The sequence below is a fragment of the Rhinatrema bivittatum genome, chromosome 2 (genome assembly GCF_901001135.1).
Source record: "Rhinatrema bivittatum chromosome 2, aRhiBiv1.1, whole genome shotgun sequence".
NCBI classification, from domain to species: domain Eukaryota; kingdom Metazoa; phylum Chordata; class Amphibia; order Gymnophiona; family Rhinatrematidae; genus Rhinatrema; species Rhinatrema bivittatum.
In genome coordinates this window covers 689,407,637-689,430,262 of record NC_042616.1, presented here as the reverse complement: position 1 = coordinate 689,430,262, position 22,626 = coordinate 689,407,637, and the positions used below count along the sequence as shown (strand labels likewise).

Genomic DNA, 22,626 nt, shown 5'->3' with positions numbered 1-22,626 from the left:
TGACAGAATAGGAGGTCTATTTTATTTAATTTTTAATAACACCATCAATAGCACATATCTTCAAAGATCAACAAAAAATATCTCCTTAAGATAACAATCTTCAATACTCAACAAATGGTTCATAAATTAACAGCTTTCACTCCCCCCACCTTCTAGATTACCATAAATAAAAGAAACTAGCTAGACATCGTATACCTCTCCAAAAATGGCTCCCATATAGCAAGCAGTATGTTCAGACATTAAGTCTTTATGTAAAGCTGTCAATCAACATATATAACATACTGTCCATATATATTAAGTAAGAGAGGACAAAGTTGGAATGAGATCTGTCTTCTGAGAGGCTTCACATCGTGCCACACATAGAATTTATAGAGTCAGCTTCAATTTCTTCACTGGTCAATCCTCCAGTAGAATGGATAATAAAAAAAACAAAAAACAACCTTAGGATCCCTAGGAATGTAATTCCCTAAGAATTACATTTTCTATTAAATTTAGTTACCACAACCCCAAAGTTTTGAATCTTCACACATTCCCACCATATGTGTAGGAAGGTACCCTTCTTTCCACACAGTCGCCAAAACTGCTCTGAACATGTGGGATAAATCCTATGCAACTTAGGAGGAGTGAGGTACCATCTATACAATAGCTTATAGCTGTTCTCCACAATAACAGACATAGAACTCTTAACCACTCCCCAAAAGCATTTATCCCATAAATGATCATCCATCACCTCCCCAAAATCCTATTCCCAGGCCAATACATCTTTGGCTTTCCCAACTCAGGGTGAGTATGGAAACATAGAAATCTTGGACAAAAGACCCTTAGTTGGAGTTTGTTTGGAACATAGATGTCCAAATGGTCTTCAATTGCAGGAAATCTTACTTTTAATTACATTTCTGAGAAAGAACATGTCATATTTGAAAATATTTGAAATCAATGCTGTGCTCATGTATTATATTTATCTCTCAGGTCATCAAAACCCAAGAATGTATTGTCCTGAAACAATTGCCCACATACCCTTAATCGTAACAGCTCCCAGTTATAAAAAAAAAAAATGACCATCCCTCTTTTAAATAAGATCTGCTAGTATCCCTTAATGCATTAGAGGAGAATTTTACCTATGACTAGTTAAAATCCTATGGTATTCCCACAACTGCAAGGTGAGAGATGTAAAAGAGTTAAGCAACCGGTGATAATGACCAATAGGTTGTGGGCTCCATACTAACATGTATAAAAATGCCAGATTTTAAAGACCTGCTCCATAGAAGCCCACTGTTTAAGAATGTGAAATGGATGCCAACCACATATTACTCTAAGCTGGGCTGCCACATAATACTACCAAACTTTTAGAACCACTAGGGCAGTGATGGCTAACCTATGACACACGTGTCAGAGGTGACACGCCGAGACGTGTTTGCTGACATGCGCAGCATTTCATGGACTATCGGGATTTTTTTTTTTGGCTGTGCCGAGCCTTTTTTTTTTTTTTTTTTAGCGGCTGCGCCGACCCTTTAAAATTAATTTAGTATCCCCCCCCCATATGCCCCCGGGTGCAGAGAGGCTCATGCAGCGCAACGACAGGCAGATAGGGATCGCATTTAAACGCGTTGAATCCCCTCCTCCTTCCTGCCTGTGCGGCCCGGAAGTAAATGTTGCCGGAGCCACGTGGGCAGGAAGGAGAGAAGCATCAGCACGCGCAGAAGAGGAGCAGCACTTGAGCTTACGGGTCGCCGCGAATCCCACCCAAGTCGCAGCGGCCCGAGAAGAGGAAGAGGCCCGGTAGCAGGGCCGCCGCGGCCAGAGAAGATCAGGGCCACCGCAGAGCCCATCCTGCGGCGACCCGCGAAGAGGCGGCCCAGAGGTGAGAGAGGCTGAGGGTCTGTAGAGGGTGTGTGCGTGTATGAGACGAGTTGAGAGATTGTGTTTTAGAGTGAATGTTTGCAGAGACAGCATGAGACAGCATGTGCTTGAGCAAGACAGCATATGGGAGTGAGAGAGAGCCTGTGTGTGTGAAAGTCAGACAGCATGTGCCAGTGAGAGCCTATGTGTGTGTGTGTGTGAGAGAGAGAGAAATGTATGTGAGAATGAGAACCTGACTGTGTGTTTGAGGGAAGAAGATGGAGAGAAAAGAAACAGAAAAAAAGACAATATAAAAGGAATTGGCAAAAAAAAAAAAAAATAAGAAAGGGAAGGTGGAAAAAAAAAAAGCCTGTGACCAATCAATTAGAAAACTAAGATCAGACAGCAATGGTTAAAAAAATATATATATTTTTAGTGATTGGCACATGTAATCTTTGGGAATGTGCAAGAATAGTAACATCGCCAATAGTCATGTGGCAGCAGTGACAGTGGCAGCAGAGGAATGAGAGAGGTTCCGAGGTTGCTGGCAAAAGAGAGGGGGGTCTGCCTTTAGTGTGTGCATGTGTATGAATGGGACTCTGCCTAGGGGTGTATGTGTGTGAATGCATAGGTGCCTGCCTGGGGGTCTGTGTGTGTGAGAATGAATTGGTGCCTGCCTGGAGGATGGAGCGGGAATGGTGTGAAAATGAATGGGAGCCTACCTGGGGGTCAGTGTGAGAATGACTGTGAGCTTGCCTGTGTGTGTGTGTGTGTGTGTGTGTGTGTGTTTGTGTGAGAATGATTGGGAGCTTGCCTGGGTGTGTGTGTTTGTGTGTATGTGAGGGAGCCAGTGAGTGTGAGAGCATGAGTGTGTATGAGAAAATCCAGGGGAGTAAGAGTTTGTGTGGGAGGGGCGGTGGGGGAGAGAGTGTTTTAATTGAAGATTTAGCTGACGAAATTCAGCAACAAAAAAGTCACTAAGCAGGCAAGGTAAAGAATTATTTGTTTTTGCTTTATTAATAAATATAGTACATATATTAAAATTATAACTTGTTATTAATTAGAGCTACAAATATCACAATTATGGATTTTTCTAGAAGTGACACACCACCCGAGTTATGCTCGGTTTTTTTATGAATTTTGACACACTGAGCTCAAAAGGTTGGCCATCACTGCACTAGGGGGACTTCATGACTCGAGAGCAGTGATTTGCCTGTCCCAGCCAGCCGCCTGAAGCTTTTTTTGTCATTCAGCATCAAGGTGGCAATCTAGAGGTCCTGATGCTGACTTCTCGGGGTGATGATAAAAGCGGCCAGCCTGGAGAAGAATTTGTGGACTTCCTGACTCAAGAGCAGTGTGTTGCCTGTCCCAGTTACCTGACGTTTTTTGTCTTCTTGGAGTCAGACTCATTATTGGGGCTCCATACATAGCGCAGTGTTTATTTATATAAGTAGAATGCCAAACTTAAGTGGACAAATTTTGAGATGGTGACTAAGGATGAAATTATGCAGGTCATCTCCAAAATGAACACCTCTTCTTGTCCACTAAACTCTTGTGCCACAGTTGTACAATATCAGTGACTCACCAAAATTGTGAAACTTTCCCTCTCTGATGGTTATTTATCCCTGAAGCTTAAGCGTGCCTTGGTTCATCCATTCTTAAAAAACAAAACATCTTTAGACCTTCAAATCTGGCAAATTTTCATCCCATTTCATCTCTGCCTTTTTTTTGACAAAGGTGTGTAGTTCTAAAACAACTAAACGCCTACTTGGATGAAAATGCAATTTTTCTACCAATTTCAGTTAGGGCTTCAGAAATTTATTTATTTTTTTTAAATACAGACACCCTTACGTTGTCAACCCTCGATACATTCAGATGAAGCTTTGATAATAAGCTCACTGAAACTGCTGAGAACTCTATGCAGTTTTTACACTAGGGGGATTCTCAACCCATATACAATTTGAAAGTGCATGCACTCATTTGCTACAGATTACATTAGGGCCAGCTTGCATGTTCTAGAGCATCCATATTAGTGATGGGTGTCAAAATTAATACATCAATTGATATTTGAAAAATGAAATACCTTATGCAGTAGTTGTGCAATCTGATCCTCTAATTTTTTGATCCTCAGTTCTCGGTAGAAGCTGTTAGCATCCTCACGTTTAACACTTTCTGGCTCAGAAGAGGACATTTTATCTACACCAGAACTGCTTTGTGTTGATACAATTACACGTTGTCGATATTGTGATAATACTTTGTCAATGCAAGGAGTGACCAGTGGTAAAACAGCAGATCTCTACTGAAACAGACAACTTATGAGTTATATTCAAAGCAATAAGAACAATGTTTTCTTATTAAAGCAGTACCGGCAAACAAATATAATTTACTTGAACATTAATGGAGAAATCAAGGGGACACTCCTGTTTTGTTCAGATTCTATGTTCATTTCTGAGAAGAGGTGAATGTTTAAAGTTGCTGAAAGCTCCATCTATTTAGTTCTTCCTATCACTGTACTGTTAAATTAAATAGGGGTATGGTTTTGCTCATCTTTGACAGAATCTCATGTGGGCAGTAGACATGCAACCCATGAATATAAAATAAGCAAATGAAGGCAAAAGGTCAAGCAGAAGAAAGGATTACCAAAGAGAAAAAGCAAGGTAACAAAACATTTTTGAGATATATCAGAGAAAGAAGAGAGGTCCGAAATGGTACAGTGAAACTAAAAAGTGACAAGGAGCAATGTGTGGAGAGAGACAAAGAAATGGCAGAAATATTAAACATACACTTCAGTTTGGTATTCACTAAAGAAAACCCTGGAGAAGGGCCATTGCTGGTTGAAAAGACAGAAGAAATGGTGAGGTAGAAGAAACTCTGTTTATAGAAGAGAATGTACACAAAGAGCTAGAAAAACTGAAAGTAGATAAGACCATGGTACTGGATGAGGTGCTGACGGGTTCCTCTGAAAGACCTGTTCAATAGATCCCTGGAAACAGGAGTGGTGCCGTGGTGGTTCCACCTCACAAAAGTGGTAAGCAGAGAGGAGGCTGGAAACTACAGGCCAGTTAGCCTCACCTCGGTGGTAGGAAAATTAATGGAGACGCTGCTAAAAGAAAGGATAATCAACTATCTACAAACTGGTGGGTTGCTGAACCTGAGGCAACATGGATTCACCAGGGGAAGTTGCTGTCAAACAAATCTGATTGATTTTTTTTTTTTGTAGAGAAATGGCTCAAGGATGAGTGTTCAATGTGATTTATATGGATTTCAGCAAAGCTTTTGATTCGGTCCCGCACAGGAAGCTCGTGAATAAAATGAGAAGCCTGGGAATCTGTGTCAAGGTGGTGCAGTGGACTACAAACTGGCTGACTGACAGGAGACAGTGTGTAATGGTAAATGGAACATACTCTGAAGAGAGAACTATGTTAAGTGTAGTGCCACAGGGATCAGTTTTGGGACCGGTTTTGTTCAATATCATTGCGATCGACATTGCGGAAGTGATAGAAAGTAAAGGTTTGTCTATTTGCGGATGATACTAAGATCTGCAACAGAGTGGACACGCCTGAAGAAGTAGAAAGAATAAAAAGTGATTTAAGAAAGCTTGAAGAGTGGTCAAATACTTGGCAGCTGGGATTCAATGCATAGAAGTGCAGAGTTATGCATCTAGAGTGCAGTAATCCAAAAGAGCAGTATGTGATGCGGGTGAAAGACTAATATGCACGGACTGGGAGAGGGTCCTTGGGGTGATAGTGGTTGGCGATATAAAGGCAGCAAAGCAATGTGACAAGGTGATAGCTAAAGCCAGAATTAATGCTGTGCTGCATATTGCATAGAGAGTGGAATAACAAGTAAGAAAAAAAAAGGGGGGAGGTGATAATGCCTTTATACAGGTGAGGCTCACCTGGAGTACTATGTTCAGTCCTGGAGACCGCATCTCAAAAAGGAGAGACAGAACAGAGGCGGTCCACAGAGGAGCGACCAAAATGGTGTGGGGTCTGTATCAGAAGACTTATGAGGAGAGGCTGAAGGATCTGAATATATATTCCCTGGAACAGAGGAGGTGCAGGGGAGATATGATGCATGCCTTCAGGTAAGAAAGGTTTTAATGATGCGTAAGCAAACAGTAAACTAGTGGTCACAATGTGGAACTTCAAGGGAAACGACTCAGAACCAACATCAGGAAACATTTCTTCACGGAGAGGGTTTGGATGCCTGGAATGCCCTTGCAGAAGAAGTGGTAAAGACAAAAACAGTAAATGAATTACAAAAAAGCATGGGATAAACACTGTGGATCACTAAAGGCTAGAGCTGGGGGGTAACCAGCATAGAGTGGCAACTACTACCCCTAACAGAAGATATGGGAATTACTACCCTTAACCAAGTAGCTTACATGGATTCTGACAGCTGCAACTCTCCGCTTCAACGGCAGGAGGGGAGGGGAATTGGATTAAGACGACAGCCAGTGCTGGGCCCTGACTTTTACAGGTCAAGATACTGAATAGCAGACATTAGGAAAAAAAAAGTACAGGACTTCTTCTAGACCAAGTCCAAAATAAGCAGCATTGTAGGGATTATCAGGAAGGCTGCTCACTCTGAAAAACTTTTGCTAGGAGTAATTTTGTTATGGGTTTGACAGTTGCTTCATTTTCATTATTAATATTACTAGCCTTAACATAAGGCTTGGGGGTAACCTGCATTGAGTGGCAGTTATAAGAAGCTTGCTGGGCAGACTGGATGGACCATTTGGTCTTTTTCTGCCATCATTACTATGTTATGCTACTGTGTAATATACATACCTTCCCTTCATCCAACACAGTTTTCCCAGGATCCAAAGTTTCCAAATGTTTTAAAAAACTTTCTAAAGATGATAAATCTGAATTTTCTTCAAGCACATTTTCAGGTTGACCCAACAAATTCTTCTCATCTAGTACCATTAACTGGGGTAAATTCTTCAGAACAATTTCTCTATAACCTTGAAAAAGAAAATGTATACATTTAGGCATGTTTTTTTCTCGGTCTTTTTTCATTTTGCTAATTTTCTACAGCAGTTAGAGACTGGATAATGGCAGAAGGGCTTTGGTTAGATGCTCTAATAAACAACTGAAGCCATTACAGACTGTTCAAGATGTAGACAAAATTATGATCATACTATGCCATAATTTCAGAGAAAGGCAGAAAAGCAGCTGCTCCCAAAGTCTCCAGATGTCACTTTTGAGCTCTAGTAAAATCCCAAGAGAAAAAGGACTTCAAAATCCTGATCCTTCAAGAATTTTCTCTCATTTGTGCCTATAGAAAAAACCTCTGGTAAATCAGACCCACTATATTTTCCACAGCTTTAACAATTTACACAGCTTTTAACAATTTACAGACTAAGGAACTGAATTTACTAATGGGGTAATTTTCAAAGAGTTCTACAAGATTTGTGTGCGTAAAAGCACGTTTGCTTACCATAAACAATGTTCTCTGTTGACAGTAGGATGAATTAGTCATGACATGACATAACATAACATTTGTTAGTGAACAATTTGGAGAGGGAAATGATGGAAAGCCACCATTCCAAGGGAATGAGGTATTACAAGAGATGTATGAGAAAAAGAATGGGAGTCATCCCTTGGAGGAATATGAACAGGTTTCACTATGTGAATTAAAGCGCTGGTGAAGTCATCAAACTCATGTAAGTTTAGATCCTTGCACTTCTTGGTTAAATCAAGGGATGTCAGATAGAGTTTTAAGATGGTTGCTAACTTTTGTGAATAGTTCACGTGAAAAGGGATGGGTACCAAGTAGACTTCAAAAAGCTGCTGTTTTTCCCCATTTTGAAGAATGAATCAATGGGTCCATGTGAATGTAGTAGCTACAGACCAGTTTCAAACTGGCGTATATGGTGAAGATTTTCAAACAAATTGTGACAAAGCAATCATTAGATTATTTGGAGATGAGGGAGTTCTTTAATGTGGCACAAGAGGTTTTAGAAAAGCATGGAAAACTTTAATGACATCGTTGATAGATGAGCTCTTGTCAGGAACTGATAAAACGCAGATGGTTTTGTTAAGTTTGCTGAACTTATCCAATGCTTTTCATTTAGTTGACCATTCTATTCTATTACAGAGATGTAAGGATTGTGGGATGAATGGGGTAATCCTAAAAATGGTTGAAAGATTACCTTAAGGACAGACAGCAATGTGTATTTTTTCTAGGAAAGAAATAGATATGGCAGACGGAGTGGGGGTACCGCAAGGCTCCTCCCTTTCTCTTCTACTCTCTAATGTCTTTTTTATAACTATTGGGTAAAATAATTTGTTATATATGTGGACGATATCCAGATTATGGACTCTTTGGGTCACAAAATGGAAAGATGCTATGGTATGTTTAAATGAATGTTTAGAGGGGGTTATAAATTGATTACTTGAGAACAGATTGTTTTTAAACATCTCAAAAGACAGAACATTTGAAATTTGGGAATGAATGGCCAAATTTGGGGAAATTAGAGTTGCTCCCTAAAGAGGAAGTTAGATTGTCAGAAAATATTTTATTATTTTGTGTTTATTGATAATTACCTATATTCAGTGTACTCGTATTCAATAGGCCATAAGAAAAATGTAAGCATTAATACCCATATGCCTTTTTTTTTTTACTTTTCAGAAACTGTAGCACTAGTCAAAGCCTCTGCTGGATACATTCCAGACCTTGAAAAGAGCTGCTTTGAAGCTAATTCCTTATCTATAGTGGGAAAGGAATGTTCAAGGTTTGAATTTTATGGCTTTGGGCAGCCTCAACCATTTGGTTGCTCAGGCATGTAAAAGTCCAATTCTTTTAATTAAAATGCACATGGAGCTTCCTAGCAGGCCGATACAGTAAGAACGCTGTAGAAAGAGTGCGGCAGTGCCGGGCGCACCCTCGTTTGCCGCACGCACAGTTCAGATCACATACCGCTCGATACAGTATTTAAATGGCATGCAAATGCAAGCCGCGTCCAAGAAGCGTCCATGAAGTGCAATCCATTTTACTGTATATAGAGCGGTATACAGCGCCTATACAGTATCCTGGGTGCGCTGATACCTGTCATTTCAAATGTCATTTGAAATGACAGGTACCAGGAAGTGATTCCCAACTTTAAGCAAAAGAAAAGGATCAGAGAAGTATCAGCCGGCCATTAACAGCAAGGGTCATGATTTAGCAAGACAATTCCCCTAGGGGAAAAAAAAATACAATCAAATCAGACCAAAAGAAAAACGTATTAGGAAGGACCTGTTATTTCCAAGCATAACCTAAACTCTTGCCTGCCCAACCTAAAATCCAAAGCACCGGGAAAGCCACTCTTCAGATCGCGACTAATCCCATCACTGGAAGGACGAAAGATTTTTTTAAGCATCCCAGTTCCTCTCTCCGCTATGTTAATGCATTCTCCTTTCCACTGCAATGCGAACAGTATTCTGAAAAATAACTTTCAAAACCAGAGTGGTGGAGCATTGTTGTGCTTGATAAAACCTGCACTCAACAGAATCGGGCAAACTTTCCCCCAAGCCCCCGCTCACATGCCCTGGTCGCGTCCATGGGTGCCGGTCTCCGGAGCAGCCCCAGTCCTCTCTCCCCTCCTCCCGGGGGCAGCCAGAAGCGAGAGCGGCTTCAGCAGCCCGGGGCGGATCGGGCGCTCCCCATGCGAGGCGGCTCCCAGCAGCCCTCGCCGGCGATGGTGAATGAGCGTACGCCGTGACCTCGGACATCCAGCCGGGCGCACAGGTCACGGCGTGCGTTCATGCACCCCGAGATGTGCTCTGTCCTCGAGCATTTTCTGCATATTTGACTAAGTCAATCTGCTAGCATATTCTTGTCTCCCAAAAGGTAAGTCACCTAAAGAGACATCCTGAGGTTGATCACCCACTTTCAGATCTTAAGGGTTTTCTGACAAACCAACCACGACCTCGTGCCGCCCTGCTTGTTGATGTTGAACATTGTCACGTGATTGTCTGTTTGGATTAAAATCCTCCTTCCAAAAAGAGTAAGGGAGAAGACTAATGGCATTGTGGCTCTCTGTTCTACTATAAGAACCGGAAAGTCTGACTGGGACCATATTCTAAGTGTAAAATGAGTGGGTATGTACACCCATCCCTCTGTGGATGTGTCAGTGCCTAATGTTACTTGGAACAAAAATGGCCATAGAGAGGATCCCATCTCTAGAACCCCCAGAGACAACCATCAATGAAGAGATGTGAATATGCTCTGGGAAATCCATACCAGGACAGACCAGCATTACATCAGCTGGACGAAGCTCCACTGGCCTCATGTGTAGTCATATGTAGATACAACATGGACTGCTGCAGCTATGTGGACCAAAGCCACAAGGACAGATTTGGCCACAGCTTGAGCTTCCACATTGGAAGCTAAAGTTAATTAAGTTTTGCAGGAAGTTAAAAATGATAGTGGGAGATTATTGTTGAAAATGAAGGCTGCATGGCTATTTGTAGACAGGTTTCTGTTAAATGGATCACATTTTGTTTTGTTATATTTTATATTTTGTTTAGTTTTTATGTATTGTAATTTGAGGTTTTAATTTTGTATATCGCTTTGGGTGATTTCTAGAAATCTGTAAAGCAATTAAATATTTTTAAATAAATAAATACATAGAAGTTCTCAACCGTAGGGCCCTGTCAGCTGGAAGATATGCTATTTTCTCCAGGGAATGTATCCACACCCCGAAGAACTTGAGCTGCTGAGTTAGAAAATAAATGAGACTTGAAAAAGTTGATGAGAACCCTAGGGACTGAAGCAGAGTTATCATCTTGTCCCAGAAAATGATTACTCTCTCTTGAGGTGGGCCCATCACCAGCCACAAATACACAAATGCTCTGGCAATAGAGCTACACCGCCACCACCACCATCACCAGGTACTTGGTAAAGATTTCGTTCAAAGTACTCATGATGATACATAAAGACATTCATAAAACCGCCCCTCTCAATCTGTGCCATCAATTCCGTGCTCATTCCTCTGAAAGACCTATCAGAAAAGCTTATAAGGGCTCTCTGCATGTCCCCCCTACTAAATCATTACTAAGCAAAAGAGCATTATCTACTTCTGAGCCGATGCTTTGGAACACTCTCCCACCTGACCTCCGTCAAGAACAGTGTCTCCTAACCTTCAAGAAGGACTTAAAAACTTGGCTGTTTAATCAAACTTTCCCTGAAAACCCTGGTTCTCCCTGATGCAGATCCCAAAACATGAATGCAAGACTTATGACTAATCATTTAGTGGACTTATTGAACTTTCTCTTCACAGCCCTTTCAGGTCACAATCCTATTTTAATAATGTACTATATGTTTTTTCGCTTCATTCATTTTATTTATTTTATTTTATGATTGATTCACAATTTTATTTATTTTTGCTCTCGGCTTGCTGTTGTTCCTTGATTCCAATTGTTTTTAAATGTTCAATGGTTCATGTTCACTGTTTAATGTATCGCCTCCTAGCGAAAGTTTAGTTCTTTTGTAAACCGGTGTGATCTATATTCTTTATAGGAATATCGGTATATAAAAAATTCAAATAAATAAATAAACCCCAGGGCAGTAGGGAAAGTACCTTGTACTACCAAAGGGAAGTACCTTGTACTGATAATGGGACTCGCCCACCCAGAATCAAAGAAATTTCCAGTGAGAATGGTGGATGGGTACGTAAACATAGGCTTCCCTCAGTTCTTGAGTACACATCCAATCCCCTTTCTGAATAAAGGGAAGAAAATTGTGGAGAGCATTCATCCTCAAGTTTTCCCACACGAAGGTCTCATTCTGCCTTCATAAATCCAGGATAGGTCTCAGGCCTCCCGACTTGTTGGGTATAAGCAAGTAGCGGGAATAGAAACCCTAGCCATGCTCCAGGGCTGGGACTGGTTCTATTGCACATTGGCATAGGAGCCAATCCAGTTCGAGTCATAATTGAGGTACTGTACTTGAGACTGATCTGAATTGAAAGCTGAAGTCTGAGAAGAAGCAGGGGTACTGGAGAAATGTACGCAGTAACTATATTCCACAATCTTTAGAATCCAACTGTCTTTGGTGATCCCTAAATTTGTCTGCCTATTGGAGGATCCTTCGATGTGGGAAGAGGCAGCTCTGTAGGTGGGATGTGGTTGAATGGTCTGGCCAACCATACTGTCAAAAAGCTCCCCCCCCCCCCCCCCCCCCCCACACACACACACACTTGGCCAGAGGAGCCTGAGCCAGCTTCTGTTGATGTTGCTACCCCTGGGTGTCGAGAAGGGTTGCTGTTGTTGGGCTATGAGTTACTCGTAGCATTGAAAACTCCAAAACAGGCAGCAATGGTAGAAAAAAGGGCTGCCTATATACCTAACATGTTAGACAGGCCAATGAAGCCTGATGACAGGATTTGCAGAACCTCATGATGCTCCTTAATTTGAGAGATAATTTCCTGGACCTTTTTCTGAAAAGGTTATCCTTTAGGCAGGGGACATCTGCCAACTTGTCATGCACATCCTCTCGAAATTCTCTTGCCCTGAGCCATGCAGGCATCTGGCCCAGATGGCCGCTGCCAAAGCCCTGACTGCCTCAAACTGAGCAGGTGAAATACTGCTTACATTTCTCCACCTTTTGAAATGCTTGGCAACTGGATTCATTCTTTTCACCTAAGGTCAACATCATGGGCTGCATATGACTAATACAATCATAGAGATATTGCAGAAGATACAGTTGGTGATTGGCGATTCTGGAGTTTAACATTGAGGATTGAAAGAACTTTTTGCCAAAGGCATTGAGGAGCCCAGAGTCCTTGTCAAGAGGCAAACAATTAGTATCTGAATTTCTTTGCCTTCTTCTGGGCCGATTGCACCACCACGACAAATTGGTGTGGTAGTTGAACCACCTCAAAACCTGGAGAATGCTGAATCCTATATTTTGGATCCTGCTTCTGAGCCACCAGAACACAAGAAACTAGGAACTCCCACATTCTGGACTGTAGTGCAATATCTTGTGACCCTTAGGGCCGCTGGTTCTGCCGGGGTTTCCAACATCTGCAGGATGTCGAACATCTCTGCTCGTGGGTCGTTGTCCTTTTGGATAGAAATGTTAAGGATCTTGCCCACTCTATCCAAAAACTTAAGAGCAGGAAAGGTTCTTGGTTAGAGAAGTGTTCTCTGGTGTATACAAAGGGGTGCTCTGACAACATCCATGTAGAACCTTATGGCAATTCATAGGACAGGGGACTGACTCAAGACACTGACGAGAACCCTGGAAATTTTGAGTGAAGCCTTTCAGGAGATCAGGGCAGGGGGTTTGCTGCCCTCTAGGATGTCTCCTCCAGATGAACTATAGTCACACTGGCAACCACTGACCCCTTGGAACTAACCCCCAGGCATGGGAGATTGGAGGAGGGAGACCTGCAGCTGTGCCGAAGTAGTAAGCTGCTGTGTCCCTGGTTGTCTGATGGCCAGGGCCATAAACCATGCTCGAAATAATTCCATAATCTGAGCTGGAGGCTGGCTGGGTTGCCCGGGTACCATATTGGTACATCCTCCACTAACACCAAGATGATGTAATCGCTCTGGGATTTCTCCGCTTATTTCCACAGTGGCGCTTCTGTCTAGACCTCCAGCTCCTAGATTGCTGACTCTGACGTGTGAGCCAGGGTGGAAGTATCCTGCACTGGATCCAAGTAAAAAAGGTGGGACATTGCCAGAGAGTTTTTCCTTGCCAGAACAAGGATGGAACCTGCACAGGGTCCAGCAGTGGAGATCTGGGCTTTGCTCCCAACTTATGCCAAGACATAGTCGAAGAGACTCTGGGTGAAGGAAGCGAAGAGGAGGGGCTCCTCCTTGACATCAGTGCCAATTGTGTCAACAGAGCCAAATGTTTCAAAGGCTTTGCTACCCACTCTGGAAGCAGCATTTGCGTAGTCTGTTCTGGTTGTGTCGACTGTGGTGGTGCCATATGCAGACTGTACTGACAATGCTCAATGCAGATGACTCAGTATGATTCCCAGATGGTGCAAATATCTGCACTGGTGGCACCTTAGACTCCTTGTCACATTTATAACCAAGGGACTGCTCTTTTTTGGCTGAAGCCTGACCTTTTATGGAGATGCTTAACCCTTTTGATGAGTCTTGGTAGTGAGCATAGGACAACTCACCACTGTGAATGGTAGAGGAGGAAGAGGATGAGTGTCGATCCTGGAGCTTGGCCATTTTGTGGGTCCTATTGCTTGGTGACCTTGGTGACATCTAACCTGTTGTAACAAACACCGGTAGCACAATTTGTGGCCATCAATGATGGATATCACTCTCCAACAGAGGCAGGCCTTGAAGCAGTCAGCTTTTTTATGGCCAGACAGTTCTGGTGCAAAGCAACAAAAGCTACAATTTTGTTTTGTTTTTTTACTTTTAGAGCACTGAAAAGTATTGCTGGGGAACTGCCAAGGCAGCAACGCTATAAAAGTTCAAGAAATCGAATACTAAGGAAAAATGTAGACAGAGAGAAAGCAGTGGTGGACAAAAATTAACTTAGGGGCTCACGAGATAGCACATGCATGGGAACCACCACGCTTGCTTTGTAAAGGAAAACTCTATCAAGCTAGAGAGAGGGGTCAGTTTTAGTGCCTTGGATGATGTCACCTATATGTAATGAATAATTCAGCCCTGCTTGTCAACAGGATATGCTTGCATATGTTAGTCCTTGTTTGTGGTAAGTGAATTTTCAGGTCAGAACTACATGTATACTACTATGTAAGTAGAAAAGATGGAGTTTGGGAGGTAGGGATCAGAAGTAAATGCACAAGTATTTTGTAAATACTGAACACAGACATTGCATGCACACTTTTGTACCTGCTAGTTAAGTCTCAGACGTGAAATCACACTTATCTTTTACAGTTTTTGAATGAGAGGTCTAGGCGAACTGGCAATTAAAAGTATGCATACAAGCAAAATATGCACATACTGTATGCTATAAAAATACCTGCTTTCATGCATAAGCCAAGGGTAATTAAGCATACATAAGAACATAAGAAATTGCCATGCTGGGTCAGACCAAGGGTCCATCAAGCCCAGCATCCTGTTTCCAACAGAGGCCAAAACCAGGCCACAAGAACCTGGCAATTACCCAAACACTAAGAAGATCCCATGCTACTGATGCAATTAATAGCAGTGGCTATTCCCTAAGTAAACTTGATCAATAGCCGTTAATGAACTTATCCAAACCTTTTTTGAACCCAGCTACACTAACTGCACTAACCACATCCTCTGGCAACAAATTCCAGAGTTTTATTGAGCATTGAGTGAAAAAGAATTTTCTCCGATTAGTCTTAAATGTGCTACTTGCTAACTTCATGGAATGCCCCCTAGTCCTTCTATTATTCAAAAGTGTAAATAACCGAGTCACATCTACTCGTTCAAGACCTCTCATGATTTTAAACACCTCTATCATATCCCCCCCTCAGCCGTCTCTTCTCCAAGCTGAACAGCCCTAACCTCTTCAGCCTTTCCTCATAGGGGAGCTGTTCCATCCCCTTTATTATTTTGGTTGCCCTTCTCTGTACCTTCTCCATTGCAACTTTTTTATATGCGGCAACCAGAATTGTACACAGTATTCAAGGTGTGGTCTCACCATGGAGCAATATAGAGGCATTATGACATTTTCCATTTTATTAACCAATCTCGTCCTAATAACTCCTAACATTCTGTTTGCTTTTTTGACTGCTGCAGCACACTGAACCGACAATTTTAAAGTATTATCCACTATGATGCCTAGATCTTTTTCCTGGGTGGTAGCTCCTAATAGGAACCTAACATCTTGTAACTACAGCAAGGGTTATTTTTCCCTATATGCAACACCTTGCACTTGTCCACATTAAATTTCATCTGCCATTTGAATGCCCAATCTTCCAGTCTTGCAAGATCCTCATGTAAAGTATCACAGTCTGCTTGTGATTTAACTACTCTGAATAATTTTGTATCATCCACAAATTTGATAACCTCACACATCGTATTCCTTTCCAGATCATTTATATATATATATTGAAAAGCACCGGTCCAAGTCAGGTTACAATTATTTCCTGTGTAAAATATATACATGTACTTTTATAAAATAGATGCACAAACTATTTGGATACCTGCATTAAAAAAAAGCCACACTCATAGTGACACATATGCATATACTTTTGAGGTAGAGATACACGGAATTATATAAACTGTACAACTTCCACCGCACACTTTATGATATACAAGCATAAAACTTTCCCAGCGCCCACTTGTATGTGCTGACTTATATGTACTCTTGAACGTTACCCTCAAGTGTCTCCAGTGAGGTTTTATCTTATGACTTACCTGACAATCTTCTAGGAGCAATTTAGAGGTCCAGTTCTGAGAAGGAACCCAAGTTAGAGACTAGATCCCAATAATTAACTTCCAAAATATATATATATTTTTTTTTTTAATATATCGACATTCAATCTGACATATCACATCGGTTTACATTCAGTTACTGTAGGCATTTCCCTATCCCCAGAGGGCTTACAATCTAAGCTCGTACCTGAGGCAATGGAGGGTAAAGTGACTTGCTCAAGGTCACAAAGAGCAACAGCAGGACTCAAACCCTGGTCACCTGGCTCATAGCCCACTGCTCTAACCACTAGGCTACTCCTCCAAATATAAACTTTCAGACAAGATTTAAACAGCCCAAGAGCACTGATAAGGCCGACAGGAAACATCTCCAGTTCTCAAACACATCTTCTAACTACTAAATCCATGCTCACTCTCCAGGCACTTTTCAGGAATACCTATAGATAGTAAAAATTAGTTACTCTTACCTGGTGATTCGCAAACTGGATTCTTTTTTCCATTCTTTTCCAAAGTAAGATAAGACAAGCAGCACAACCCTGCCATACACTGGAGTAAATGTTCAAGCCCACTAATGCAGTTACTATAGAGGTCAATATTACTAATTCTATGATTCGTTCCATGAAGATGCATAAATCCTGAAAGCAAGAAACAGGAGAAAAGCAACAATTTCTCTCTCAGACAAAGCAATGTGATAGCTGTGCTCTTCTGCTTGAATGCACAGAGATAAAGGCTAACAAAAAAACCAAAAAAACATTAATCCAATAAAAAGGTTTCACCTAATACATTCCTTGACCAGCTTTTGAGAGTTAATAATCTCTTCCTCAGCTCAAAATATAATTCTGGATAGGATTCTATTCTGACCTGAGGAAGAGGGAGTATTTGCTCCAGAACGGAAGGAAGGAAAGAAGGAAAGAAGGAAAGAAAGACAGACAGACACTTTGTTAACCTTTACTTCTTTATGTTCTTATGAAAGTCAGTTATAAGACCATGCCTGGCAATCTGTGCCGTTCTGACAAATCAACAAATAAAACACTGAAACCTTGAAAGAAATTATTCAGTCACAGGACAGTTTTCTCTAGAAACTGTACACTAACTGCTATGTAGACAAATACAAACCTAGTCAGTCCCATGTTTCATACTTTAAAAGTTTTCAGTTTCAAAGGACTTAAGTAAAACGGTAAAACCTTGCTTTTCAAACTGCTCCAACAATGGGAATTTTCTTTACCCTCAACTCCTGTTCTATTAACTTTTACAGCAGGCAGGAACTGTGGTATCTCATAATGTATGATTAAACAGCAGTTTGAAGATCATTAACTGGGGTAAATTCTTCAGAACAATTTCTCTATAACCTTGAGAAAGAAAATGTATACATTTAGGCATGTTTTTTTTCTCTGGTTTTCTTTTTTCATTTTGCTAATTTTCTACAGCAGTTAGAGACTGATTGACCACACAGTAAAAGAACCCTAAGCAGATCAAGAAGAGCTCCACTAGAACTCGGAAGACTGCCAGACTGTAGGTGGCACCAGCCTAGATAAGGCGGAGTTTTGTTTGTAAACTTCTGTCTCCATCTGCTAGAGGGGGGGCATAACCCAGGAGTCTGGACTGATCCGGGTACGTACAGGGAAGATCAAGATTTCACTTGTTTATCTCAGGTTGAACTGAACTGTTGTAATTTAGCTGGATGCTACCATGCTTGATGTAACAAGAATGATCATTTAAGTAGTCATTAGAACATTTTAAAAAATTATCAGGGGGGGGGGGAAGGAGAGCGTACCGGCTATTGCAGGAGTCCTGAGGCGAGTGCTGACGCTGAAACAGAGAAAAGAACACACTATCTCCTCGTCGAAGGAGAGGAGGACGCGGCTGTGGACACGCCCCCAGGTGACGTCATTCTCGAGCACCCGGAACAGCATAAAAGCAGGCACCTGCGGCGCGCAGCCGAAGCCGCGCGCCAAAGGGGCGCGCCCCTGGTAAAAAAATCTTTTGTTGGTAGAAGTTTACCATGGGGAAGAAACGCAAGTCAAAGAACTGGACCTCCTCACCAACAACTCCCGTCGTAAGAAAAGGACCAATGGACAACCATATAATTCATATGGGTGAGTCCATTGTACGGGGCGATTTTGAAGGTAGTTCCCCTTTGGGGGTCTCCTTGAGCCCCAGGTCCAGTCAACCCCCCCAACAACCTTTAATGGAAGGTACTAGTGAGATTATTACAGCTGAAAACCCACGAGTGAACCCCCTAGGAAATTTAGAAGGGGGTAACACTGGAGGGAGTAGGCTGTTTGGTCCCATTATTGAAGGGAGAACTGATACTGCTATTGATAACATTGTGCCTTGTCCAATGGTATTGCCAGAGTTGACCGAAGAGGTAGATGAATGTAATATAGAACCAGAAAATGTTACTCTTTCTGATGTTTGGAAATTGTCAGCAAAAATAGATAAAAAACTAACTAGATCTGTAGTGCAATCACATGAATTCTCTCTTCAGGTTAAAGCAAAATTTGAAGATCTTGATAATAGAATTATGAAAGTAGAACAAGCAGTTGAGTCGTTGGGCCCACAAGTTAATACTATTGCTGTCACTAATACCTCATTTATAAAAGACAATTTAATGCTACATAATCAGATTGAATTATTAGAGAATGAATGTAGATCATTCAATTTAAGAATGTTAAATTTTCCTAAAACTAGATTATTGTCAGCAGGAGAATTGTTTAATAAATATGCAATGGAGATTTTATCCTTTGAGAATGATAAAATACCAATACTATCAAGGTTATACTATTTACCTATTAGAAGGATTACTCAGGTACAAGAGGAGGGGATGGATATATTGAATAGCCCTGGAGTCTCCACTTTTTTGGAGGATTCCATGGATATCATTAATTGTAGAGCTACATTGTTAGTCTCTTTTTCCTTAAAGAAAGATAAAGATAGATTTTTCTCTAAATATTTTCAGGTCAAGGATCTTAATTTTTGTGGGCATAAAGTCCAAATCTTTCCAGATGTTTCCCGTGCGACTCAAGCACGAAGGAAACAATTTCTTAATTTGAGGAAACAGGCTCTTGATTTAGGGGCCAGTTATTTTCTAAAATTTCCTTGCAAATGTTTAATAACTTACCAGAATAATAAGTTTATCTTTACCGACCCCATCCACTTGGAGCGATTCTTAAAGGATAAATCTCAGCAATCTTAGCAGTGAAATTAGTTTTGTTTGTTGGGATAGGGTTGTACAAGAATAAAGACATAGCAAGTAGCTTGGAAACCCTCTTTCCCACCCAGGATGTGGACTAGGATTGTTATGTAATGTGGATTGTGCCTAATATTTTGTGATATTTTATTTCTTTACTTTTCTTGGTTATTTCATTTGTGAAAAAATGTTATAATTCAATAAAACATTAAATAAAAAAAAAAAAAAAAAATTATCAGGGGGTGAGAAAATATTCAAAATATTTTTACATTAATTTTCAAATCTGCTTGAATCTTTGATTTTAATTCTGTAGTAGACCTGTTGTGGGCTATCAAACACTTAACACCAGCAGCTAAAAGAGAAAGATCTTTATTCCAGGAAATGGAATATTCCAGAAAAGTGCAATTAACAGCAAAAGCAATTCAGGAATAGACTCAGAGAACATTATTGATACAATAGATTAAACAGATTTACACACCAATGAGTTAATTTGCATAACATTTTCTTAATTGGTTGGCATTATAATTCTCTCATATATGCTAATAAGATTGAATTTTTGAAAGTCATATGATTTCTTGTAAATTGAGCAAGAAGGCAAAAACGAAATTTAGTGTTGAACCTTAATATTATTTTTGCTCTTTTACATACATTCTAGCATTCAGCATACTTGGATATTTTTTCATATCTGATCAGGGCAATTTCATAGTGCTGCAATGAGCTTTATTTCTTCACTATCACCAAACTAGGTTGACATTCATAGGGAAACCTTTTCAAAGCACCCCTATAGACCTGTATAACAACTTATATCTTTAGCAAAATGTAATATATTTTTTTATTTCAAATCTAGTCACCAGAACATTCCATACTACTTGTCTTTTTTTTTTTTACACAGTAAGATTTTCACCATTAACAGAACTTTCCTGGAAACATTACCATGGTAATGTGTTTACAATTTTCCTTCTTTCGTTTACAGAACTTAAATCTATTGCACATTGTGCAAATCATCAGTAAGATGATTTAAGATTACAACTAGCCTGGAATTTTTGTAAGTGGGATAAAAGGACATCATATTTACTATAGATTCTATCTCCAAACCATGTTACAAAATATCCCTATCATAAATATTACAAAGTCTTGTAAGAGTGACATAGGATCATGTTCAGTCAAGTGGCAAGGAATTGGACAAGTTGAAAGGTAGCTTACACCTCCCCGTAAGAAACTAGAGGGCTCATCTTACATCAAATGTCAAAGGGTAAAGCAATTCAAGGATTATTATACTTGTGCTCTTTATTTTTAAACAAGAGTTACTGCCACCATTTTTAGCAAAAGGGCTCACCACTTCACAGATAAAAATACATGTATGTAGAGGACACAATATGAAGCTACAGAGCTACTGTCAGTCTCAATGGCTAAAATAGCTTGCATGTGTGCTTATGGAATAACTGGGCAAACTGGATGAATATTACTAAGTAACTGTACTCCAAATGCAAACATTTTTATCCTAACATGTAGATGGAGGAGAAGTTAAAGAAATCTCCACCAGGTACAAAGCAGGAGCAGGTCGAAAGAGGCTCAAAAATCATAAGTACTGACTGCATGATTTCTTTTTATATTAAATGCATTGTGCACTGCAAAATTTTACTTACCAGAAAGGTCATTTATACGGTTGTATGATAAATTCAGTTTAGTAAGGTTAACTAGCTTTTGAAGTCCTAAACAAAAGTAAGAAAAAGTGTGGTCAGAACCAGTAGTGCTAATCAAGTCAGTTGCAGTACTGCTGTGTTTCAAAACATTTCCCCCACTCCTTAGCTTATGAAAAACTCCACTCTTACAGTAATCAATAATCACAAAAGAAATCAGGGCAGCAACAAAGAAAAGCAAGTTTGCTTACTGTAAATGGTGTTTTCCAATATAGCAGGATAAATTAGCTAGGACGTGTGATAACATCATCTGGTTGTACCAAACAACTCTCTCTCTCTCTCTAAGCTAGTAGAGGTTTTGCTCTACTGAGCATGAGTGGAAATTCCCACTTGGGCACTGCCTCATGAACCACCTCAGTCAAGTTTAGAGCTATATCTAGCTAGGTAATTAACTCTCCAGGGAGGCAGGTAGATATTTACCATGGCTAATGCATCCTGCTATCTATGAAACACACAGTTTATGGTAAGCAAACTTGCTTTTTCTGTCAATAAGCAGGGCTAAAATTAGCTTCGACATGTGGGGAGTCCCAAACTGAAGGATGTTAAAGGATCATCTACTGAATAAGCAACCCAGACCCTCACTGTGGAGAGCTACTGTGTGAACAGGCTACAAAAAACTGCTTGCCCGAATTTACTGTCACTCTTTGCGAAAGATTGTTTAGTTAGTAATGATAAGTAAGGGTGTGTACTGACGATCAAGTTACAGCTTTTCAGATGTCTTCGAGAAGTACAGCTTATAGATGAGCCAGAAATGTAGTCATAACTCTCACTTGATAAGCCTTGATAGACATGGTACTCTGGATGCCTGCTAGGAGCATAACAATGTGCAATACAATCTGCAAGCCATCTGGTGACTGGTTGAGGGGGAGGTAATATATCTCCATCTGATCCCATACACCTACTTGTGTGACTTATATACAACTGTGTAGGGAGAGTTGTTGCCTGATGAGTTGATGCTTCTGACAATGAGGCAATGAGGAACAATGTGTAGACATATGCGCCAAATGGCGCTCCATGCATCATCAGTGTCGATGGCACTCAAGCATCTAATCTTCTTCAATGCAGAATGTTCCAAGTGTTCCGCAGAGCAGTGCCACTTCTTCTTAGACACGTCGGCCGTCTACTCGACTCTGAAGAATTGGCCTGTTCTGATGACGAGGGACATATGTTGGAGGAGCTCCTGCTCAGCAACCTTCCCAATGAGGCAGATGAGGCTGCACTTTGGGAGGACCAACAGTGGCTTCTCCAAGCCTTTCGAAGTTCCTCCATTTTGTAGGTCCTCGATTTCGACATACGCAGGGAAATCATTCCTCAGTTATAACAGTTGGCTGGTCATGGTCAGGATGCAGGCAAATGTAACAAAGCTCATGTCCATGCATAACAGACATTTTTCTGCCACAAATACAGTCCTAAAAACCACTTATTGTGGTCATCTTCTTTACTAATAATGTTAGAAAATTTTTTTTTGAGATGTAGCATTGAAAAGTGCTGTTTAGGGGGCTGCAGAAGCAAATTTAGATAGAAAAAAATATGAGAAAAAAGTAGAGATTTACATCTATGCTTT

At 40.7% G+C, this 22,626-nt stretch overlaps 1 protein-coding gene across 8 annotated transcripts in view; it reads right to left on the bottom strand.

Moving 5' to 3' along the window:
- LRRCC1 (leucine rich repeat and coiled-coil centrosomal protein 1) overlaps positions 1-22,626 on the bottom strand; it is a 221,413-nt gene that overhangs the window by 162,736 nt on the left and 36,051 nt on the right. For 5 of the 8 annotated variants that reach the window (XM_029591580.1, XM_029591575.1, XM_029591576.1 and 2 more), the window contains 4 exons: positions 21,009-21,074; positions 16,640-16,807; positions 6,633-6,808; positions 3,923-4,135 (listed from right to left, as the gene is read on the bottom strand). In XM_029591580.1, the coding sequence (XP_029447440.1) occupies positions 3,923-4,135; positions 6,633-6,808; positions 16,640-16,802 (552 nt within the window). In that variant the 5' untranslated portion in view covers positions 16,803-16,807; positions 21,009-21,074. The remainder of the gene's footprint in view (positions 1-3,922; positions 4,136-6,632; positions 6,809-16,639; positions 16,808-21,008; positions 21,075-22,626) is intronic. The other 3 variants (XM_029591582.1, XM_029591577.1, XM_029591579.1) reach the window with 2 other exon arrangements.